Below are 18,440 nucleotides of genomic sequence, written 5' to 3' on the forward strand. Positions count from 1 at the left end.
CACTTCCCGTCTGGCCCATGTACATAAACAGCCGGATGGGAGCAGTGCAGGAGCGGGTGGCCATTTATAAACATCCTCCCCGCCTGTGCGCGCTCCCCGGGAGCGTGCGGCACCGCGATTTGGTGCCTGCTGTGTCCTGAGGACACAGTGGAACACCGATTGCTCTACGGGATCTCTGTGTGAGGTCCCGATCATATTATCCCTGATTGGCCAATCAGTGATCCCATGAAGAGTAGTAAACAAGATGTCACTTCTGACATCATTGCTTACTACTTGTGAAATCTGTGAATGATCACAGAGGTTACATGGTACAAGGCCATTCACAACAGCCGTGTACCATGTGACAAGCTGTGACCAATCAGTATTTCTCAGTGGCTACAGTAATGCAGCCAGAGAGAAGGAGAAATGATTGCTGTTACAGCCTTTATGGGTGTAAAAGCAATCAGTGTAAAAAAAAAATCTTCACCACCCCCCACATGTAGTACAGTGTCACTATGGTGACACTGTACTGCTAGGGTGATGATATGTTAAAAAATAAATACATAAAAATATAAAAAAAATAAAATAAAAATGTAAAAAAAAATGTAGAAAAATTATAATTTTTGGTTATAAACTAATTTGGGTTTTTTTATTTTTGTTTTTTTTTTCTAAAAAGATAGATATGAATACATTTTGGCCAAGATTTATGAAGAAAGATTATTTATTTGCTAAATTTTATGTGAAAAACACCTTTTTTTTTCAAAATGTTTTGACATTTTCATTTATATAGCAAAAAAAATAAAAATTCCAGTGGTGAATAAATACCACCAAAATAAAGTTTTATCTGTCTCAAAAAAATGCTAAAAAATTCATATGGGTACAGTGTCCCATGACCGCGCAATTGTCATTCAAAGTGTGATAGCGCTGAAAGCTGAAAATTGGCCTGGACAGGGAGTGGTGAAAGTGTCCGGACTTGAAGTTTTTAAAAGGATGAGTTTTTCAGCTTTTTTTAGCGGTTTCCCACGTTTGCATTTTTTTCCCCAAAAAAATAAAAACTTTTTTTGTTAAAAAAAAGTCCAAAAACGCCGGTTTAGGGCGTTTTAACGCGTTTTTCCAGCGTTAGAGCATTTTTACAGCTAAAAATCTCCTCTAGAAGCCCACTAGTTCTGGGGTTTTTTCCAGCCAAAAAAAGTTCCAGCCAAAAAAACATTGACTCCAGTTTATGTGTGCATGAACACATAGGATAACATGCTGGGGGGTTTACTGACTGTAGAAAAAAATGTCAAAAGCCCCAAACAGCTGCTGTAAAAATGTCCTGTGTGCATGAGGACTAAGACCAAAGAAATGTGAGGAGGAGAGGCAGAGTCTAATAGAGGCTGATGGCTCCTGACCCTCCCCCCCCCCCCCACTGGGCACATACTGTCCCCCCATTAAAATTTTATGTGAGGTTAGCCAATTAGGTGTGCAGCCTTTTTACTAGTAGGTTAGGTGGCACCCTTTCAGATATTCTGGTGGCTTCTCAATTATATGCTTAGTGATTGAATGTGGACTCCCCAGCTTATCTGTTTCCCCTTTTTCTCCCAATTTTTGATGGCCATTACTGAAGAAGAGATGGTTGTAGTGACTGAACAAGGAGGATCTGGGACTCTTCTCTGGATTTAGTGTTTATTCCTCACCTGGGCTGATCTCTGGAAGGATCTCCTCCTCTTTACACGGCTCATAGCCAGAGTCTAATAGAGGCTGATGGCTCCTGACCCCCCCACTGGGCACATACTGTTCCCCCATTACTGTGTACTGACAGAGGAGTGGGGAGAAGAAGAGATGGTTGTAGTGACTGAACAAGGAGGATCTGGGACTCTTCTCTGGATTTAGTGTTTATTACTCACCTGTGTTGATCTCTGGAGGGATCTCCTCCTCTTTGCATGGCTCATCGCCCCCTACGTCCGTTTCTTTGTCATCTGTATTTTCGGTCTTACAGTCATGCTGGCTCTCTTCCTACGTAGGCAGCAAAACATAAACATTGTCCAGATCCTTTGAGTTGAACACCAGAGCTATTGCTTTTCCAAATACATTCCATCTACCTGATCCTCCTGAAGGATCTCCTGATGTTTCTGAGGGATCTCCTGTTGTTCCTGTGTAGAGTCCTGGGAATGCAGAGGACAGGGACATCTCTCTGGTGGGTTCCCATTACTGGATCCATCTACCTGATGATGGTGAGGGATGGTGTGACCTTCCTGTGTGGAGTCCCGGGAATACAGAGGACGGGGACATCTCTCTGGTGGGTTCCCATTACTGGATCCCTCTGTAGGGAATACAGGAATACTAAGGAACAACAACCTGAACATGAATACTGTACAAGATTCTTTATTATTGGTTTTTACTCACCCAAGCTGATCTCTATAGGAATTTCCTCCTCTTTGATCTTCATACATCCTTCTTCCTCCTCAGCTTTGATGTCTCTCTCAGTGTCTCCGGGATCTGTGAATAAAAATGAGAGTGAAGCCCCCTGTACTGAGATGTATGAGAGACCCCAGAGAGTGTGGGCGTGGTGACTGGTCACGTCTCTTGGCTGGTGACACCCATTTAAACAATTGTGTACTGTCCGTGATACCCTTTCACGTGCACTACCATCCAATTTTTCGGGACAAGCTTTCAGAGTGTACCCACTTCTACAAGGTCCAAGCCATATGTACTGCTTGGACTTGAAGAAGGGGGTGTGATGCTACCCTCTTGAGGGCCACTGTGTTTCTGAGATCCCGCTAAGCTTTGCACAGCCAGGCAACATGCATTTTCCACACTTGAATCCACAGTCAGTGGTATTTTATTAGGGGATGTAACTTGGATTGGGTAATAGGGATTATGGGATGCCCAATGTTACTTCCTATGTACAGAAACCGATCCTGGAAAATTCCTTTTATTTGAAAGCCATCAGTTGTATGGGCGAGGGACACGTGGTCCCCCTGGTGGTGTACCCACTCTGCCCTCCTTGCTCCCATTGCTGCCAGGCATTGATCCTGTTCATATCGTACTGCGGAATGGATTTTCCTCAGCCAGCCCAAGCCCAGCCTCCCCAGACTTAGGGGACCCCTCCCAGTCCACTAACAGTCTCCTCAGCACTCCATCTTCCACCCGACTCCTGTGCCAGCCTGACCATCCCATACCCATGGGCCGGTCTCACCACTCCACCAGGGCCTCCAAACCTGGGACCGGTCAGACTCCCACAAACATGCAGACTAGGTCTCCACCTCTTCCGCCCACTGGCTTCTGGAAGGTTTCACGGTCCCCCAGAGCCAGGTGGAGATGATAAGAGTCCCTTCGGCTGGTAACACAAAATGACATGATGTGAGGAGGGGAGCCAGTGTCTAATAGAGGCTGATGATGGATACTATTTTTAAATTAATGATATCCCTGATTGTAACCTGGGGGGTGACTTGGGAGGCCCACAAAACGGTCATACGGGGAATCCTGATTAAACACAGCCCATATGGAAGAAAAATATATTTGAAATATATTTTAAAAAATATTCTTCCCAAATATATTGACATATATTTAAAATGCTGCAATTTTGGTTGTATTCAATATATTTCAGATTTCTAGACAATAAAATCCGGAAACAAATGCGGTCCACTTTTGGCCAGATCCCTTCAGTACCAGAGCCCGGTGAACTATATTCCTCAGATTTCTTACTCTGATGGTCAGAAGGCCACCCTCCCCAAACAGATTATAGAGGCATTTGGTGAATTCTATTCTTCTCTTAATCTACAGTGGCTCCAACGCAGATGGCTACCTGACCTCCTCTCACTTGCCCCGGCATCCCTCCTCCGTGTGACTTAGATGTCCCCCTAGATGCCCCTATCACTCTGGAGGAACTTCAGATGGCGGTGAAGGCAACCAAAATGGGTAAGTCTCCAGGACCTGACGGCTTTACTATTGAATATTATCAGCTTTTGATGCCATCATCGGGCCCCTACATGGTCGAAATGTCCCCCAAGACCTTAATAGAGGCTAATGGCCATTATTTATTTCTTATTATTTTGTTTTGTGTGTGTTTGTACTCCAGGAGCCCTTGGTGTGTAGGTGAATTAGGTGTCCATCTAGCTGGTGCTGGGGAATCGGGGGTGTCAGTGGGCTGGTGTTTTCCCCTCAACTTCTCTCTCTCCACTGGGAGGGGGGTGATAGGGTGGGTGGGTTTTCCAACTTTGGGGGTGCATTGTGGATTTAGGGGGGGTTTGGTGGGTGGTTGGGAGTGGTTGGTAGGTGATAGGGGTTGGTTCATAGGGGGATTATACCATTGGGGTAGGTAAGACACAGCGGACACCTCTTCCATCTTTGATGTCCTACATGGAGGGTCCCCTCATCTGCGAGGGGGTGGTGCCCCTTGTAATGTTGGATTTGTATATCCTATCTCCGATGTCATATTTTGTGGTTGTTGTACAAATAAATTTTATGTGAGGTTAGCCAATTAGGTGTGCAGCCTTTTTACTAGTAGGTTAGGTGGCACCCTTTCAGATATTCTGGTGGCTTCTCAATTATATGGTTAGTGATTGAATGTGGACTCCCCAGCTTATCTGTTTCCCCTTTTTCTCCCAATTTTTGATGGCCATTACTGAAGAAGAGATGGTTGTAGTGACTGAACAAGGAGGATCTGGGACTCTTCTCTGGATTTAGTGTTTATTCCTCACCTGGGCTGATCTCTGGAAGGATCTCCTCCTCCTTACACGGCTCATAGCCAGAGTCTAATAGAGGCTGATGGCTCCTGACCCCCCCACTGGGCACATACTGTTCCCCCATTACTGTGTACTGACAGAGGAGGGGGGAGAAGAAGAGATGGTTGTAGTGACTGAACAAGGAGGATCTGGGACTCTTCTCTGGATTTAGTGTTTATTCCTCACCTGGGCTGATCTCTGGAGGGATTTCCTCCTCCTTACATGGCTCATAGCCGGAGTCTAATAGAGGCTGATGGCTCCTGACCCCCACACTGGGCACATACTGTCCCCCCATTACTGTCTACTGACAGAGGAGGGGGGAGAAGAAGAGATTGTTGTAGTGACTGAACAAGGAGGATCTGGGACTCCTTTCTGGAGTTAGAGTTTATTCCTCACCTGTGCTGATCTCTGGAGGGGTTTCATTCCACTTGCACGTCTCATCATCCGTCAGAAGCATCTCATCATCTTCCACTTTTACCACAATCAGGTCTTCACCCTACGTGAGACAATGTCGAATATTTACCCCTTTTAGCTGCCAGAGCCGGCTTTTTTTTTTTTGCACATGATTTAAAAAAATAATTTTAGGCCTGAAGATTAACCACTTGCCTACCGGATGCTTCTACCCCCTTCCTGCCCGGGCCAATTTTCAGCTTTCGGCGCTGTCGCGCTTTGAATGACAATTGCAAACTGTACCCATATGAAATTTTTATCATTTTTTTCACACAAATAGAGTTTTCTATTGGTGGTATTTACTTGCCGCTGGGTGTTTTATTTTTTGTGCTATAAAAAAATAGCAAAAAATTAAAAAAAAAAAAAAAAGTTTTTCTTTGTCTCTATTATAAAATTTTGCAAACAGGTAATTTTTCACCTTCACTGATGTGCGTTGATGAGGTGGCACTGATAGGCAGCACTGATGGGCACTGATAGGCAGCAATGATGGGCACTGATAGGCAGCACTGATGGGCAATGATAGGCGGCACTGATGAGGTGGCACGGATAGGCAGCACTGATTGGCGGCGCTGATGAGCTGGCACTGATAGTCAGCACTGCTGGGCACTGACTGGCGGCACTGCTGGGCTACACTGCTGGGCACAGGTGGGTGGCACTGCTGGGCACTTGTGGGCAGCACTGGCGGGTGGCACTACTCAGTGCCAATCCCTCCTCTGTTACAGCATGAGGAAAATGAAGCAGGTAACCGGCAATTGCATTTACCGGTGATCAGTGTGTCATTGGACACGGCTGATCGCGTGGTAAAAGGCTGCTGTGATTGGCCTTTTACCACATCACGTGATCAGCTGTGTCTGTAGGACACAGAGATCACGGAGTTCGCCGGGGGCGCGCAGGAGAGCGCATTCTGGGAGGACGTCATATGACACCCTCCCAGAACTGGCCGGCCGCAGTGAAGCCATCATTCGGCTATCTGCGGTCTACAAGTGGTTAAACAAATCCCCCAAACAGGATCTATTTTCTGAAAACAGACACCCTGGGGAATAAAATAGCAGTGGTTCCAATTTTTTATGTCACAATATTATGGCAAAGGTCTACGAAATGTCCATAAAAAAAACACACTATAATTAATTTTATGGCAAACAAACACAATTACCCACATTTTTGGTAACATAGAAAGGACGAGGTTGTGCCGAGTAAATAGATGCCCAACATGTCAAACCTCAAATTTGCGTGCGCCTGTGAAATGGGGACAAATTTCAGGACCCTATATTTTCTATAGGTGATGCTTCAAAAGCCCCTATAGTTCATCAGTTCAGTGTTACGGGGGAGGTCTGGTGCTAGAATTATTGCTCTCATTCCAGCATGCGTGGCGATATGTAACGTGTATTGCAATCAACGTTTTCACACGAAGGGGCCCTGGAAAATGCATTAACTGTTGTACGTGTGTATATCCACATATACGGTGGGCCTCAAATTTTTTTTTGGGGGGGGAAATGGTATGTGCTTGGGTGTAGCATTTTCTTTTTTTGCAAGAAAAATTTTTTTTTTCACTTTACTTTTTTTTTCCTCATCACTTTTTTTTCTTTTTCTCATGTGATGATTTTTAGGTGACAGGTTCTCTTTATTAAGACATGCAGGGTCTAAAAGACTCCTCTGGGCTCCACTGGATGTATTGCAATGCAGATCGCATTGCAATACATCTATCCCTGACTATTCTAGCCAAGGAAACTGACAACTGTGACCTGGGAAGTGATGTCACATGTCGCCTTCTAGGTCACTGAAAAAACGGGAGGAGAGCAGACATCCACCTGCCGTGGTGCTCCCCGGGCCCACAGATGGGCAAGCGGTAGGGTTGCTACCTCATCCCTTTAAAACAAACACATATTAATTACACAGGTTCTGTGGCTGATTAAGGTGGTAATTAAACTCACTTTAAAGTGTTCCTAAACCCACAACAGTACAATCAGTCTGTATATGCAGTAAAGCATGCTTGTTATACTCACTATGGAACCTAAGGGCTTAATCTTCTGCATTGTGTAAAAAGGCTGTTTGATCCTGTCTTCTCTGATCCTCCTCTTGTTCAAATGTCCACGCTGATAAGACAGACTGAACCTGGAGCCCTTCTGTGCATTCTCAGTTTGGTGTGTATTGCTAGAGAGGTGAAGCAGTGACAACCCGATCTCCTACTCGCTGATTAAGAGAACACTTTGCATTCAGTGAGAAAGCAAAGTGTTCTCTGGATAAGGCCTGTGCCATGCAGGCCACCTCCTGTGTTCAGTAAGCAGCATGCAAATCACTTGGCATGGAAGCTGGAACCTGGTGGAGATGACTGGGGTAGCGCTGTCTACAACACTGATTCCCAGCTTCCTTGCGGATCCCACCTGTATGGCACATACATACTTACATTGATTCAAGCTGGATCAACGGAACTATAGAAGAAGTGCCGAACCTGGAATACAGCTTTACCAGCGTCTTATGTATTATAGGTTGTATTACTACCTGATCCTCTTGAAGAATCTCCTGATGTTCCTGTGTGGAGTCCCGGGAATACAGAGGACGGGGACATCTCTCTGGTGGGTTCCCATTACTGGATCCATCTACCTGATCCTCCTGAGGGATCTCCTGATGTTCCTGTGTGGAGTCCTGGGAATACAGAGGATGGGGACATCTCTCTGGTGGGTTCCCATTACTGGATCCATCTGTAGGAAACACACACACTGACTGAATACATTGTTTCTATGTCTTTACATCAGAGATTGTGTGTATCTAGGTCAGAGGGCTCTAAACTGTGCCCCTTTGCTTGCCTTTATCCGGCCCTTGTGGCATTATTCCTGCCACTGACACCAACAACGGGGCACCATTCCTCCCACTGACACCAACAATGGGACACCATTGCTCCCACTGACACCAACAATGGGACACCATTCCTCCCACTGACACCAACAATGGGACACCATTCCTCCCACTGACACCAACAATGGGACACTATTCCTCCCATTGACACCAACAATGGGGCACTATTCCTCCCACTGACACCAACATTGGGGCACTATTCCTCCCACTGATACCAATGATGGGGTACTATTCCTCCCACTGACACCAGTGATGAAGCACTATTCCTCCCAATGATACCAATGATGGGGCACTATTCCTCCCACTGACACCAGGGATGGGGCACTATCCCTCCCACTGATACCAACAATGGGGCACTATTCCTCCCACTGACACCAATGACAGGGCACTATTCCTCCCACTGACACCAATGACGGGGCACTATTCCTCCCACTGACAACAATGATGGGGCACTATTCCTCCAACTGACACCAATGATGGGATACTATTCCTCAAATTGACACCAACAATGGGACACTATTTCTCCCACTGACACCAAAAATAGGGCACTATTCCTCCCACTGTCACCAATGATGGGGCACTATTCCTCCCACTGTCAACAACGATGGGACACTATTTCTCCCACTGACAACAGCGATGGGACACTATTCTTCCCACTGATGCCAACGATGGGGCACTATTCCTCCCACTGACACCAATGATGGGGCACTATTCCTCCCACTAACACCAATGATGGGGCACTATTCCTCTCACTGGCTGTCTCCTCTTACCTGGTGATGTGAGGGGTGGCCCGTTCTGCACCATGCCGTCCTTCTACAGATCCTTGTAAATACTCACTCCCATGTCAGACTGTACTTGCAATATAAGACAGTTTAAAAAAGATCATTCTGCAATAAATTAACATTAAAAATGTATTTGAAAAAACAGTGAAAAAGTTTGTTTGTGTGTGTGGGGGGGGGGGGGAGTGGGAGGAAGGGAAACCCCTCTTAGTTGTTGCCTGATCAAGAGCCCTCCCCCCCCCCCTTCCAGTCTCCCCTCTATTTCTGTTCTAGTGTAAGTGATTTTTAAAATCCCTTGGTCAGTGAAGTGGCTTCACGGTGCCTGACAGCGGACGGCTGACAAAATACCAGGCGCCAGGACGCAATTTCTAGTTGCCATTTGTCAAGCCCTGCATGTGTGGAGGAAAGGCTGGCCCGTTGGTCTGATCCAATAGAACAGCTACTATAGATCAAATTTGTGAAAAAGGTAAAGCTGGTTCCAATAGAAGGGTGTCAGAACACACAGACCATCATAGTTTGTTATGCATGGGGCTGAGTAGCCGCAGACCGGTCAGGGTGCCCATGCTGACCTGTGCCCACAACCAAAAATTGCCTACAATGGGTGAGCATCAGAACTGGACCATAGAGCAATGGAAGAAGTGGCCTGCTCTGATGAATTCCAGAATGGCTTGAGGAACACAGCAAGTTTGAAATGTTGACTCCAAATTCTCCAGAACTCAGTCTAATCGAGCATCTGTGGGATGTACTGGAAAAACAAGTGTGATCCATGGAGGTCCCACCCCACAACTTATAGGACTTAAAGCAGAACTACAGTAGGGGAAATTATTTGCTCGCCTGCAGATTTTGTAAGTTTGCCCACTTACAAAGAAATGAAGGTGTGACGGATGCGGCGTCAGACCCCAGCCCTTCTCACCAAACTCGTGACCGAAGGACTAGCCAATCTAAAACTGCGCTGTCACGTGCATAACAATGCCACACCCAGCTGCACCCTGCACAACGATTTTCCAGCTAATGGACCACAGATCTACGTACTGGCAGCCTGGAAGCGATTTTTACTGGTTCAGGCTAATTAAGCAAATAACCCTTCACACTGCCACCACCTCCTTTTTATACAAAGAGGAAACTCAGCAAAACACTAGGATGATTGGTTAACCGTGAGTATCCCGCTATCTCTGCAGACCGGTTATACAGAGGGTTAAATACTCATAGTAGCGTTCTCTTTAGAGGCAGGAATTCGTAAATTGCAATTAAGAGCTATAGAAACAATTCAACACTTTTAGAAAGTAAGATTTATTACTAAAAGGTCAAAAGAGTGCAGTAGAAATATTTACAGAAAGAAGATGTAACCAATATATATATATATATAATTATACAGAGCACAACAGCACAGCAAACAGATAACAGAAAGAAGTTTATATAAATAAGTACTTGCCAAATAAATGCCTGGGGTTAAGCAATTTCAAGTCTGATGAGCTAAAAAAGGGATTTCTGGTTTCGCATTGGGTTTCGTTGTTGCCGCGAGATTCTCCTTTGCTTTCTGTCCGATAGATGTTATATCGTAGACGGTCCTCACTTGTCTGACTACTCACAGAAACTAACAGCTTCTTTTTCTACACAACATCAACTAGTATCTTCCCTACCTTATTTGGCAGAGGAATTGTTAGGCAGGGCTCAGCATCATACGCTGCTTGCATTCCTGAGGGAGGGGGAATGAGGAGATACATGAAGCCTTCTTAATACAGGGAGATCCTGTGCCTAGCTCTTATATGCACGATACTACACCTTCCCCTCTCAGGTGACTGCATATTAGTTTAAGAGAAATACCACTATGCAGAAATTTGGAGCAAAATGGAGAACTGCACCTCTCCCTGTGTGCATGATTGTGGCACCTCCCCCCTCAGGTGTTTGCATGGGAGGGGACTACAATTTCCCTCCTGACGCAACCGACCTCTGCCCAGAGGATCACCTTGGGTTGACAGGGTGCTATTGCACTGCGGGAGAACCAGGCTCCTTCTGTTGTGCTGACCAAGTGAGTGGTCACGGGGGAGCACCAGTCGGCTGTGACTATCTGGATATTGTGGCGACTGCCGGGGTGCCCACCTGTTCACAAAACACTTCGGCTCAGGGGTGTCATCTGCTAACATATTGAGATGTAGCTTTTTGTCGAGGTAGAGAGTGAGCTTTCCCTCTCCCATCTCCTTCCTCTGAACCAGGACTACATCTGACCCGAAGGTAGTGGCGCCTGTGTGCACCGGAACCAGAGAGGCGAATTCTGGAACCCACCTCCCAGATGTGTCCACAGGTACCTTCATCCAAGATGAACAGTCCTCTTTACCTGCTAGCATCCAGGACACTAGTTCTGTCAGTTTCCTGTCTGCCAGGTCAGCCACGGGTCCAGGTGAGCCATGATAGTTGCACTGTGGTGTCTTACCGTAGCCAGCTGCATCCAAGACTGACGAAACCTGATTTTTGACCTGGGGAGCCGGCCAGGCCATAATTGCCTCAGTCTCCCCATTCCCAGACCTCTGGGGGTCTCTTCCTACCGGTGGTTCCCAAAGCTGAACCACTGACATGCCCCTCTGACAGTTACCATTCTCAACTGTCAGACTAGGCATGGGCAGTTCGCTCCTGACTAGTGACAGGGGCCCAAGTTGCTCTTCCCAGACAGGGCCGAACACCACAAGGCCCCTAAAGTGGGCAACTGCACCCAGTTCCATTCCACATTGAAGGCCATTCCTGACCCCTGGGGAGGTGGTTGGTGCGTTCTCAACTCCAAGTAGCTTTCCCAGAAATTCAGGCAAGCCACAAGGGGTGGTGAAGGCTGACTCGTCCTGAGCCTCCTGGGTTAGAGATGGTGGCCCAGACCCTCTGCTCAGGTCCATGATGGTTAGACAGCAGGCCCCTTCCAGATGCTTCATTACCTCATGGCTCCTGGGCATGGGGTAGGCCACAACCACAGGGCTGGCGCTCAGCTTCCCAAGGTCCTCACAAAGTCTGGTCATCTGATCCTGTTTGGGGACCGAGACTACCGGGGATGTCTAGACTCCAGCTGATCCCTGGATTCCTGACAGCACCATTCCCTCTGTCTCTTTGGCCCGTTCAGTCTGCACCTCCTGTGAGATGAGGTTGGCTGAAGGCATGGGGGAAAGATACACCCTGTCGTCCAACTCATAAACAGCACGGTGAGCTCTCCCCGGGTTTTCCTGAACTCTGACACCATCTCTCATAGGCCTTGCCAGCAGCTCCTGTACCTGACTGGAAAGGAGAGGCGATTGGAGCTGAAGGCCGCAGCCCCTTCTCAGAGACCCGCTGATCAACTCCAATGAGGCCCCTCGCACTTCCAATCCAGGTGTGCTGTCACTGCCTAGGACACATGTTTGTCTGCCTGGTGACAAACCAGGACAGGTCAGATCATATGACATGCTTTCAGTCTCCCTGTCAGGCCTTTGTTTACCTTTCTCAGCAGGGAAGCTCACAGCTATCTGGCTGCTGAGGTCCATGTATGAATTGCTTTCCAGTGCTGCCTTACACGTGGAACTACAAGTCCCAGCCGGCTGTCCAGTACCATGCCCGGAAAACACCTAGACACTTATCGAAGTAAAATCCTCTGGGCCTGGGCAAGGAACAGGCCTACTCAGACCATCCCTTTGCTCAGCCCCCAGAGATTGTACCTCTGCCCCCTTCACAGCACTGTGGTTGACCCCCAAAAATGAAAATGCATCAGTTTTATCCTCATGACCATCATCATCATTAGCATTACCAACCTTATCATCAACGTGATTGACATTATCAATATCAGAATCATCGTCATCATTATCATCACTATCATTGACCGTATCAACATTATCATCAACATTATCAATATCAGCTTCATCGTCATCATTATCAACAGGTACGTTTCTAATGTCCATGACACATGAGTTCCATACCTCCCCAGACAAGGGGATTTCTTCTCCTTCTCCAGCTAATGGAGAATCCTGTAGCAGCACTCCATTCCCGGCCCCCTCCCTCTGTCCATCCACAGGTTGCCCAGACATTACCCCAACATCTGCACACAGTTCCACGGCATGTCCAGAGAGTTCCAGGGGGGGCATACGGGTATTCTCGGCAGGGGCGTAATAGGACACAAGAGTACCCAAACCGGCACCCAACAAAACAGGTGTGGGAATTTCCTCCGAGACCCCCACCTCCCTCATCCCCCTTCCCGCACCGCAACTGATGAATACCTTTCAACAGGGTATGCGTGAACAGGTCCCCCCAACTCCTGTGAGGGTAAGGAACTTTCCTGGGATGAGGTTTCTTGGTTTAATCACCTCTGGCCGGATCAAGGTGACTTCTGCTCCGGTGTCCCGGAAACCAGTTACAGACCGGTTGCCCACAGTGACTGGCTGCAAGTTGGCAGGGGTTACCCGCATCTCCCTGCGGACAAACAGCACTGAAGAAGAGTTGCTGGCCGGCAGGCCAGATGATGTCATCTGCTTCTGCTCAGGACACTGCGTCCTGAGATGTCCGGCATTCCCACAGGTGAAACATCTGCGGTTGTCAGGCAGGAATGGCGCTGCAGGTGTTGGATGAGGGGGATCTTGACTCACTGGCGTAGGAGGGGTTGTTAGGGGCGTTTTCCCTCTTTTCCAGCCGTTCGGAGGAGCCTTGCGTGGGTCAGACACCCGCGTGTGGACAAAGGTTTCTGCAAAATCGGCTGCAGCTTTAGCAGAGGCTGGTTCTCTTTCTAAGACAAACTGACGTCTGACGGGCATATATGCAGGAGCTGATCTTGTATCATGAGATCTTCCACAGACTCGTAGGAGTCAGCTTTCAGTCCTTTAGTCCACTGTTGGAATGTGGTGCGTAAGCGACTCGCCACATCCGTGTAGGAGTCCCCAGGTCCCTTCTGCATGGACCTGAACCGCTTGCGGTACACTTCCGGGGTCATCTGGTACTTCCGGATGATGGCATCTTTTAAAGCTTCATAATCGTCATCCTGCCCCTCTGGCATTTCAACAAACGCATCCAGGACCTTGCCTCGTAACCTTGGGGTCAGGTACCAGGCTCTTTTAGCTTGGCGTTCCGCAGCTTCTCTGTCAGCCGCTGCTTGGCATTCTGCCACCTCTCTGTCAGCTGCTGCTTGGAGTTCCGCCACCTCTCTGTCAGCCTGGCGTTCCGCAGCTTCTCTGTCAGCCTGGCGTTCTGCAGCTTTTCTGTCAGCCTGGCGTTCCATGAACCGCAGGTATGCCTCAAGATCTGTCTCCATGAGGCATTTCAGGGCTTCCTGCCTCTGAGAAGAGTCTCCGCTGGTTACAGGCACTCCGGTGCTGGCCCACTCAGGCGGTGGTGTGATGACAACATTCGGTGATCCTCCAGTGTCAGTCTCTGTATGCCATTCCTGTAAGGCCGTCTCTGAGCCACTGGGATCGGATGTAGCAGGAACCCTGTCATGGTCAAGTTCCCCCGAGTTCTGCTCTGCTCGGATATCATGCTCCAATAGGTCTCAAATCAAATCTTCACGATTTTTGCGACCGACGTCCAATCCTCGTGAGGTACATTCCGCCTTCAAATCATTTTTGCTCATTTTCTCGTATTCTGCTGCCCCAGGCATAATTGCAAGCAAAGATAGATATGTATATAATATGCACCACTTGTTTCTAAGGACTGTTTCCACAAAGGTTACAATCCTTCAGTGCAGAGCTAATTTTTAACACTGCACTGAAGCTCTTAATGCAACTATCCCACGTACGCTGCCAACAATATGTGATGGACGCGGCGTCAGACCCCAGCCCTTCTCACCAAACTCGCGACCGAAGGACTAGCCAATTTGAAACCGTGCTGTCACGTGCATAACAATGCCACACCCAGCTGCACCCTGCACAACGATTTTCCAGCTAATGGACCACAGATCGACGTACCGGCAGCCTGGACGCGATTGTTACTGGCTCAGGCTAATTACGCAAATAACCCTTCACACTGCCACCACCTCCTTTTTATACAGAGAAAGAGGAAACTCAGCAATACACTAGGATGACTGGTTAACCGTCAGTATCCCGCTATCTCTACAGACCGGTTATACAGAGGGTTAAATACTCATAGTAGCGTTCTCTTTAGAGGCAGGAATTCGTAAATTGCAATTAAGAGCTATAGAAACAATTCAACACTTTTAGAAAGTAAGATTTATTACTAAGAGGTCAAAAGAGTGCAGTAGAAATATTTACAGAAAGAAGATGTAACCAATATATATATATATATATATATATATATATATATATATATATATATATATATATAATTATACAGAGCACAACAGCACAGCAAACAGATAACAGAGTTTAGGTAAATAAGTACTTGCCAAATAAATGCCTGGAGTTAAGCAGTTTCAAGTCTGATGAGCTAAAAAAGGGATTTCTGGTTTCGCATTGGGTTTCGTTGTTGCCGCGAGATTCTCCTTTGCTTTCTGTCCGATAGATGTTATATCGAAGACGGTCCTCACTTTTCTAACTACTCACAGAAACTAACAGCTTCTTTTTTTACACAACATCAACTAGTATCTTCCCTACCTTATTTGGCAGAGAAATTGTTAGGCAGGGCTCAGCATCATACGCTGCTTGCATTCCTGAGGGAGGGGGAATGAGGAGATACATGAAGCCTTCTTAATACAGGTAGATCCTGTGCCTGGCTCTTATATGCACGATACTACACCTTCCCCTCTCAGGTGACTGCATATTATTTTAAGAGAAATACCACAATGCAGAAATTTGGAGCAAAATGGAGAACTGCACCTCTCCCTGGGTGCATGATTGTGACAGAAGGGTCTATAATTTTTTATCATCGGTGTATTTTAAATGATAGAGACAGAAGATCAACAAAAATCCAGAAAAAGCACATAATACAAACAAATGTTATAAACTGAGTTGCAGTTCAGTGAGTAAAATAAGTATTTGATCCCCTACCAACCAACAATAATTCTGGCTCCTACAGACTGGCTATGTGCCCATGTGGTACACAGATTAGTCCTGTCAATTTAGGAAGGCACTCCTAATGACAACTCGCTATATCTATAAAAGACACCTGTCCACAAAATCTATTTCTTGGGCTGTCAAAGCATGCCAGGGACAAGACTGTAGACCTGCACAAGGCTGAAATGGGCTACAAGACCATCAGCAAGAAGCTTGGTGAGAAGGAGACAACTGATGAAGTGATTATTCGCAAATAGAAGAAATACAAAATAACCATAAATCGCCCTCGGTCTGGAGCTCCATGCAAGATTTCACCTCATGGGGTAAGGATGATCATGAGAAAAATTAGGGGGATCAGCCCAGAACTACATAGGAGGAGCTTGTGAATGATCTCAAGGCAGTTGGGACCACAGTCACCAAACAAGCCATTGGTAACACAATAAGCCGTCATGGATTGAAATCCTGCAGTACCCGCAAGGTCCCCCTCCTCAAAAAGGCACATATACAGGCCGTCTGAAGTTTGCCACTGAACATCTAAATGATTCAGAGATGGACTGGGAGAAAGTGCTGTAGTCAGATGAGACCAAAATTGAGTTATTTGGCATTAACTCATCTCGTCATGTTTGGAGGAAGAAAAAATGCTGACTATGACCCTAAGAACACCATCCCTACAGTCAAGCACGGATGCTTTGGGGCTGTTTCTCTGCTAAAGGTACAGGCCAACTTTGCTACACTGAGGGGCCAATGGACGGGGCCATGTATTGTAAAATCTTGGATGTGAACCTTCTTCCCTCAGCCAGAACACTGAAGATGAGTCGTGGATGGGTGTTCCAGCATAACAATTACCCAAAACATACCATCAAGGCAACAAAGGAGTGGCTCAAGAAGAAGCACATTAAGGTCATGGAGTGGGCTAGCCAGTCTCCAGACCTGAATCCGACTGAAAATTTATGGAGGAGCTGAAACTTTGAGCTGCCAAGCGGCAGCCAAGAACCCTTAAGGATTTAGAGAAGATCTGTAAAGAAGAGTGGACCAAAATCCCTCCTGAGATGTGTGCAAACCTGGGAACCAACTACAGGAAACGTCTGACCTCTGTGATTGCCAACAAGGGTTCCTCCACCAAGTACTAAGTCATGTGTTGCTTGGGGATCAAATACTTATTTTACTCACTAAACTGCAACTCCATTTCTAACATTTGTATTGTGTTTTTTTCTGGATTTTTGGTTGATATTCTGCCACTATCATTTACAATACACCTATGGTAAAAATTATAGACCCTTCATTTCTTTGTAAGTGGGCAAACGTACAAAATCTGCAGGGGATCAAATCATTGTTTTCCCCACTGTATATCCTCCTATCCTTTTCAGCCAAGGAAGCTGCCATATTGGCCTTTGTTTGATCTGGAGTTGCCATGGTGCTGCACCTGTGATCAGTTATGACACCAGACATTAGATGGTGGATAGTTTGGTTGCCTTGAAGGCAACTGTTTTGGGAAACAGTTAAAAGTATGGGTTTGGTTCTGTTTTAAAGCAGAACTAAACACTCCCATCCTTTTCAGCCAAGGAAGCGGTCATCTTGCCCTCTGTTTGATCTGGAGTTGCCATGGTGCTGCACATGTCATCAGTTATGACACCAGACATTGGATGGTTTGACAGTTTGGTGGTGAGCAAATCTGACAGTTAGCATTCTTGGCATACTGGGAATGTAACTATTGAAACAGTTAAATCGGTGGGTTTAGTTCCGTTTAAAAGGGCCTCCTACTGACATCTACCTTCAGAGGTCTGGTGCAGTCCATCTCTCGATGGGTTACAGTAGGTGGTTTCATTATGGCTGATTGGTATATACCCCTAAAACCTCCACATTCTGCCCCAGCAGAGCCCCTCCATTATTTATTATAGGTATAGCGCCATCAATTTACGCAGCGCTTGTACATTCACTTCAGTCCCTAACCCTCAAGGGGCGTACAATCTAAGGTCCCTAACTCACATTCATACATACACATACTAGGGCCAATTTAGACAGCAGCCAATTAACCTACCAGTATGTCTTTGGAGTGTGGAAGGAGGAGACCCATGCAGGCACAGAGAGAACATGTAAACTCCAGGCAGGTGGTGCCATGGTTGGGATTTGAACCGATGACCCCAGTATTGCCAGGAGGAAGTGCTAACCATTTAGCCACTGTGCTGCCCACCCCATCTAATATTCTACACAGCAGAGGACCTGCAGTAAGATGAGGAATTATTGGGGTGACATGATCCCCCCCCCATCCAGTCCACACACAGTGCTGGGACCCCCTTCTCTCATAATAAAAAATATTATTATTATTACCTCCTCCTGGATACCACTCTCCAGCCTCACACCCCCATCAGGAAATTAAATGACATGTAAAATTCCTTTGAGCTACACAAAAATGGCCGCTGCTTCTATACAGTAGGCTTCTCTGTATTTATTTGTATTAAAAAATAGCGTTAGGTTAGTAACACCTTTATTTAAACCACTATCACCAATAACAAATGTAAACATTTTTATTAAAAAAAAAAAACAATCAGCTTTATTCACCTTTGACTTGCTCTACAACAAAATGGCCGCGGGTCCCCTAAAGGGAAAGAAGCGGTTTGACTTCGTCCTCTAGCGCTTGCTCCGAGCACAGCCGCTCAGTGGGCAGGGGTTTACCTTATAAGGCGAGTTGTGTGAGCTTTCTCCGCTCTGCGCGCATTCCCCGGACT

At 46.7% G+C, this 18,440-nt stretch overlaps 1 protein-coding gene across 2 annotated transcripts in view; it reads right to left on the reverse strand.

The window, feature by feature from the left end:
- The window catches only part of LOC149466305 (uncharacterized), a 92,432-nt gene extending 74,324 nt beyond the window's left edge, over nucleotides 1–18,108 (reverse strand). Inside the window, exons 1-7 of one of the 2 annotated variants that reach the window (XM_089672902.1) lie at nucleotides 18,043–18,108; nucleotides 8,759–8,837; nucleotides 7,635–7,834; nucleotides 5,082–5,181; nucleotides 2,365–2,457; nucleotides 2,061–2,281; nucleotides 1,866–1,974 (exon numbers count right to left, since the gene is read on the reverse strand). In XM_089672902.1, the coding sequence (XP_089529028.1) occupies nucleotides 1,866–1,974; nucleotides 2,061–2,281; nucleotides 2,365–2,457; nucleotides 5,082–5,181; nucleotides 7,635–7,834; nucleotides 8,759–8,792 (757 nt within the window). In that variant the 5' untranslated portion in view covers nucleotides 8,793–8,837; nucleotides 18,043–18,108. Of the gene's footprint in view, nucleotides 1–1,865; nucleotides 1,975–2,060; nucleotides 2,282–2,364; nucleotides 2,458–5,081; nucleotides 5,182–7,634; nucleotides 7,835–8,758; nucleotides 8,945–18,042 lie in introns of those variants that run through there. The other variant, XM_089672903.1, reaches the window with a different exon arrangement.
- Between the last annotated feature and the right edge of the window lie 332 nt (nucleotides 18,109–18,440).

The sequence above is a fragment of the Staurois parvus genome, unplaced genomic scaffold (assembly GCF_062004578.1).
Source record: "Staurois parvus isolate SC_StPar_1 unplaced genomic scaffold, SC_StPar_1.0 ptg000132l, whole genome shotgun sequence".
NCBI classification, from domain to species: domain Eukaryota; kingdom Metazoa; phylum Chordata; class Amphibia; order Anura; family Ranidae; genus Staurois; species Staurois parvus.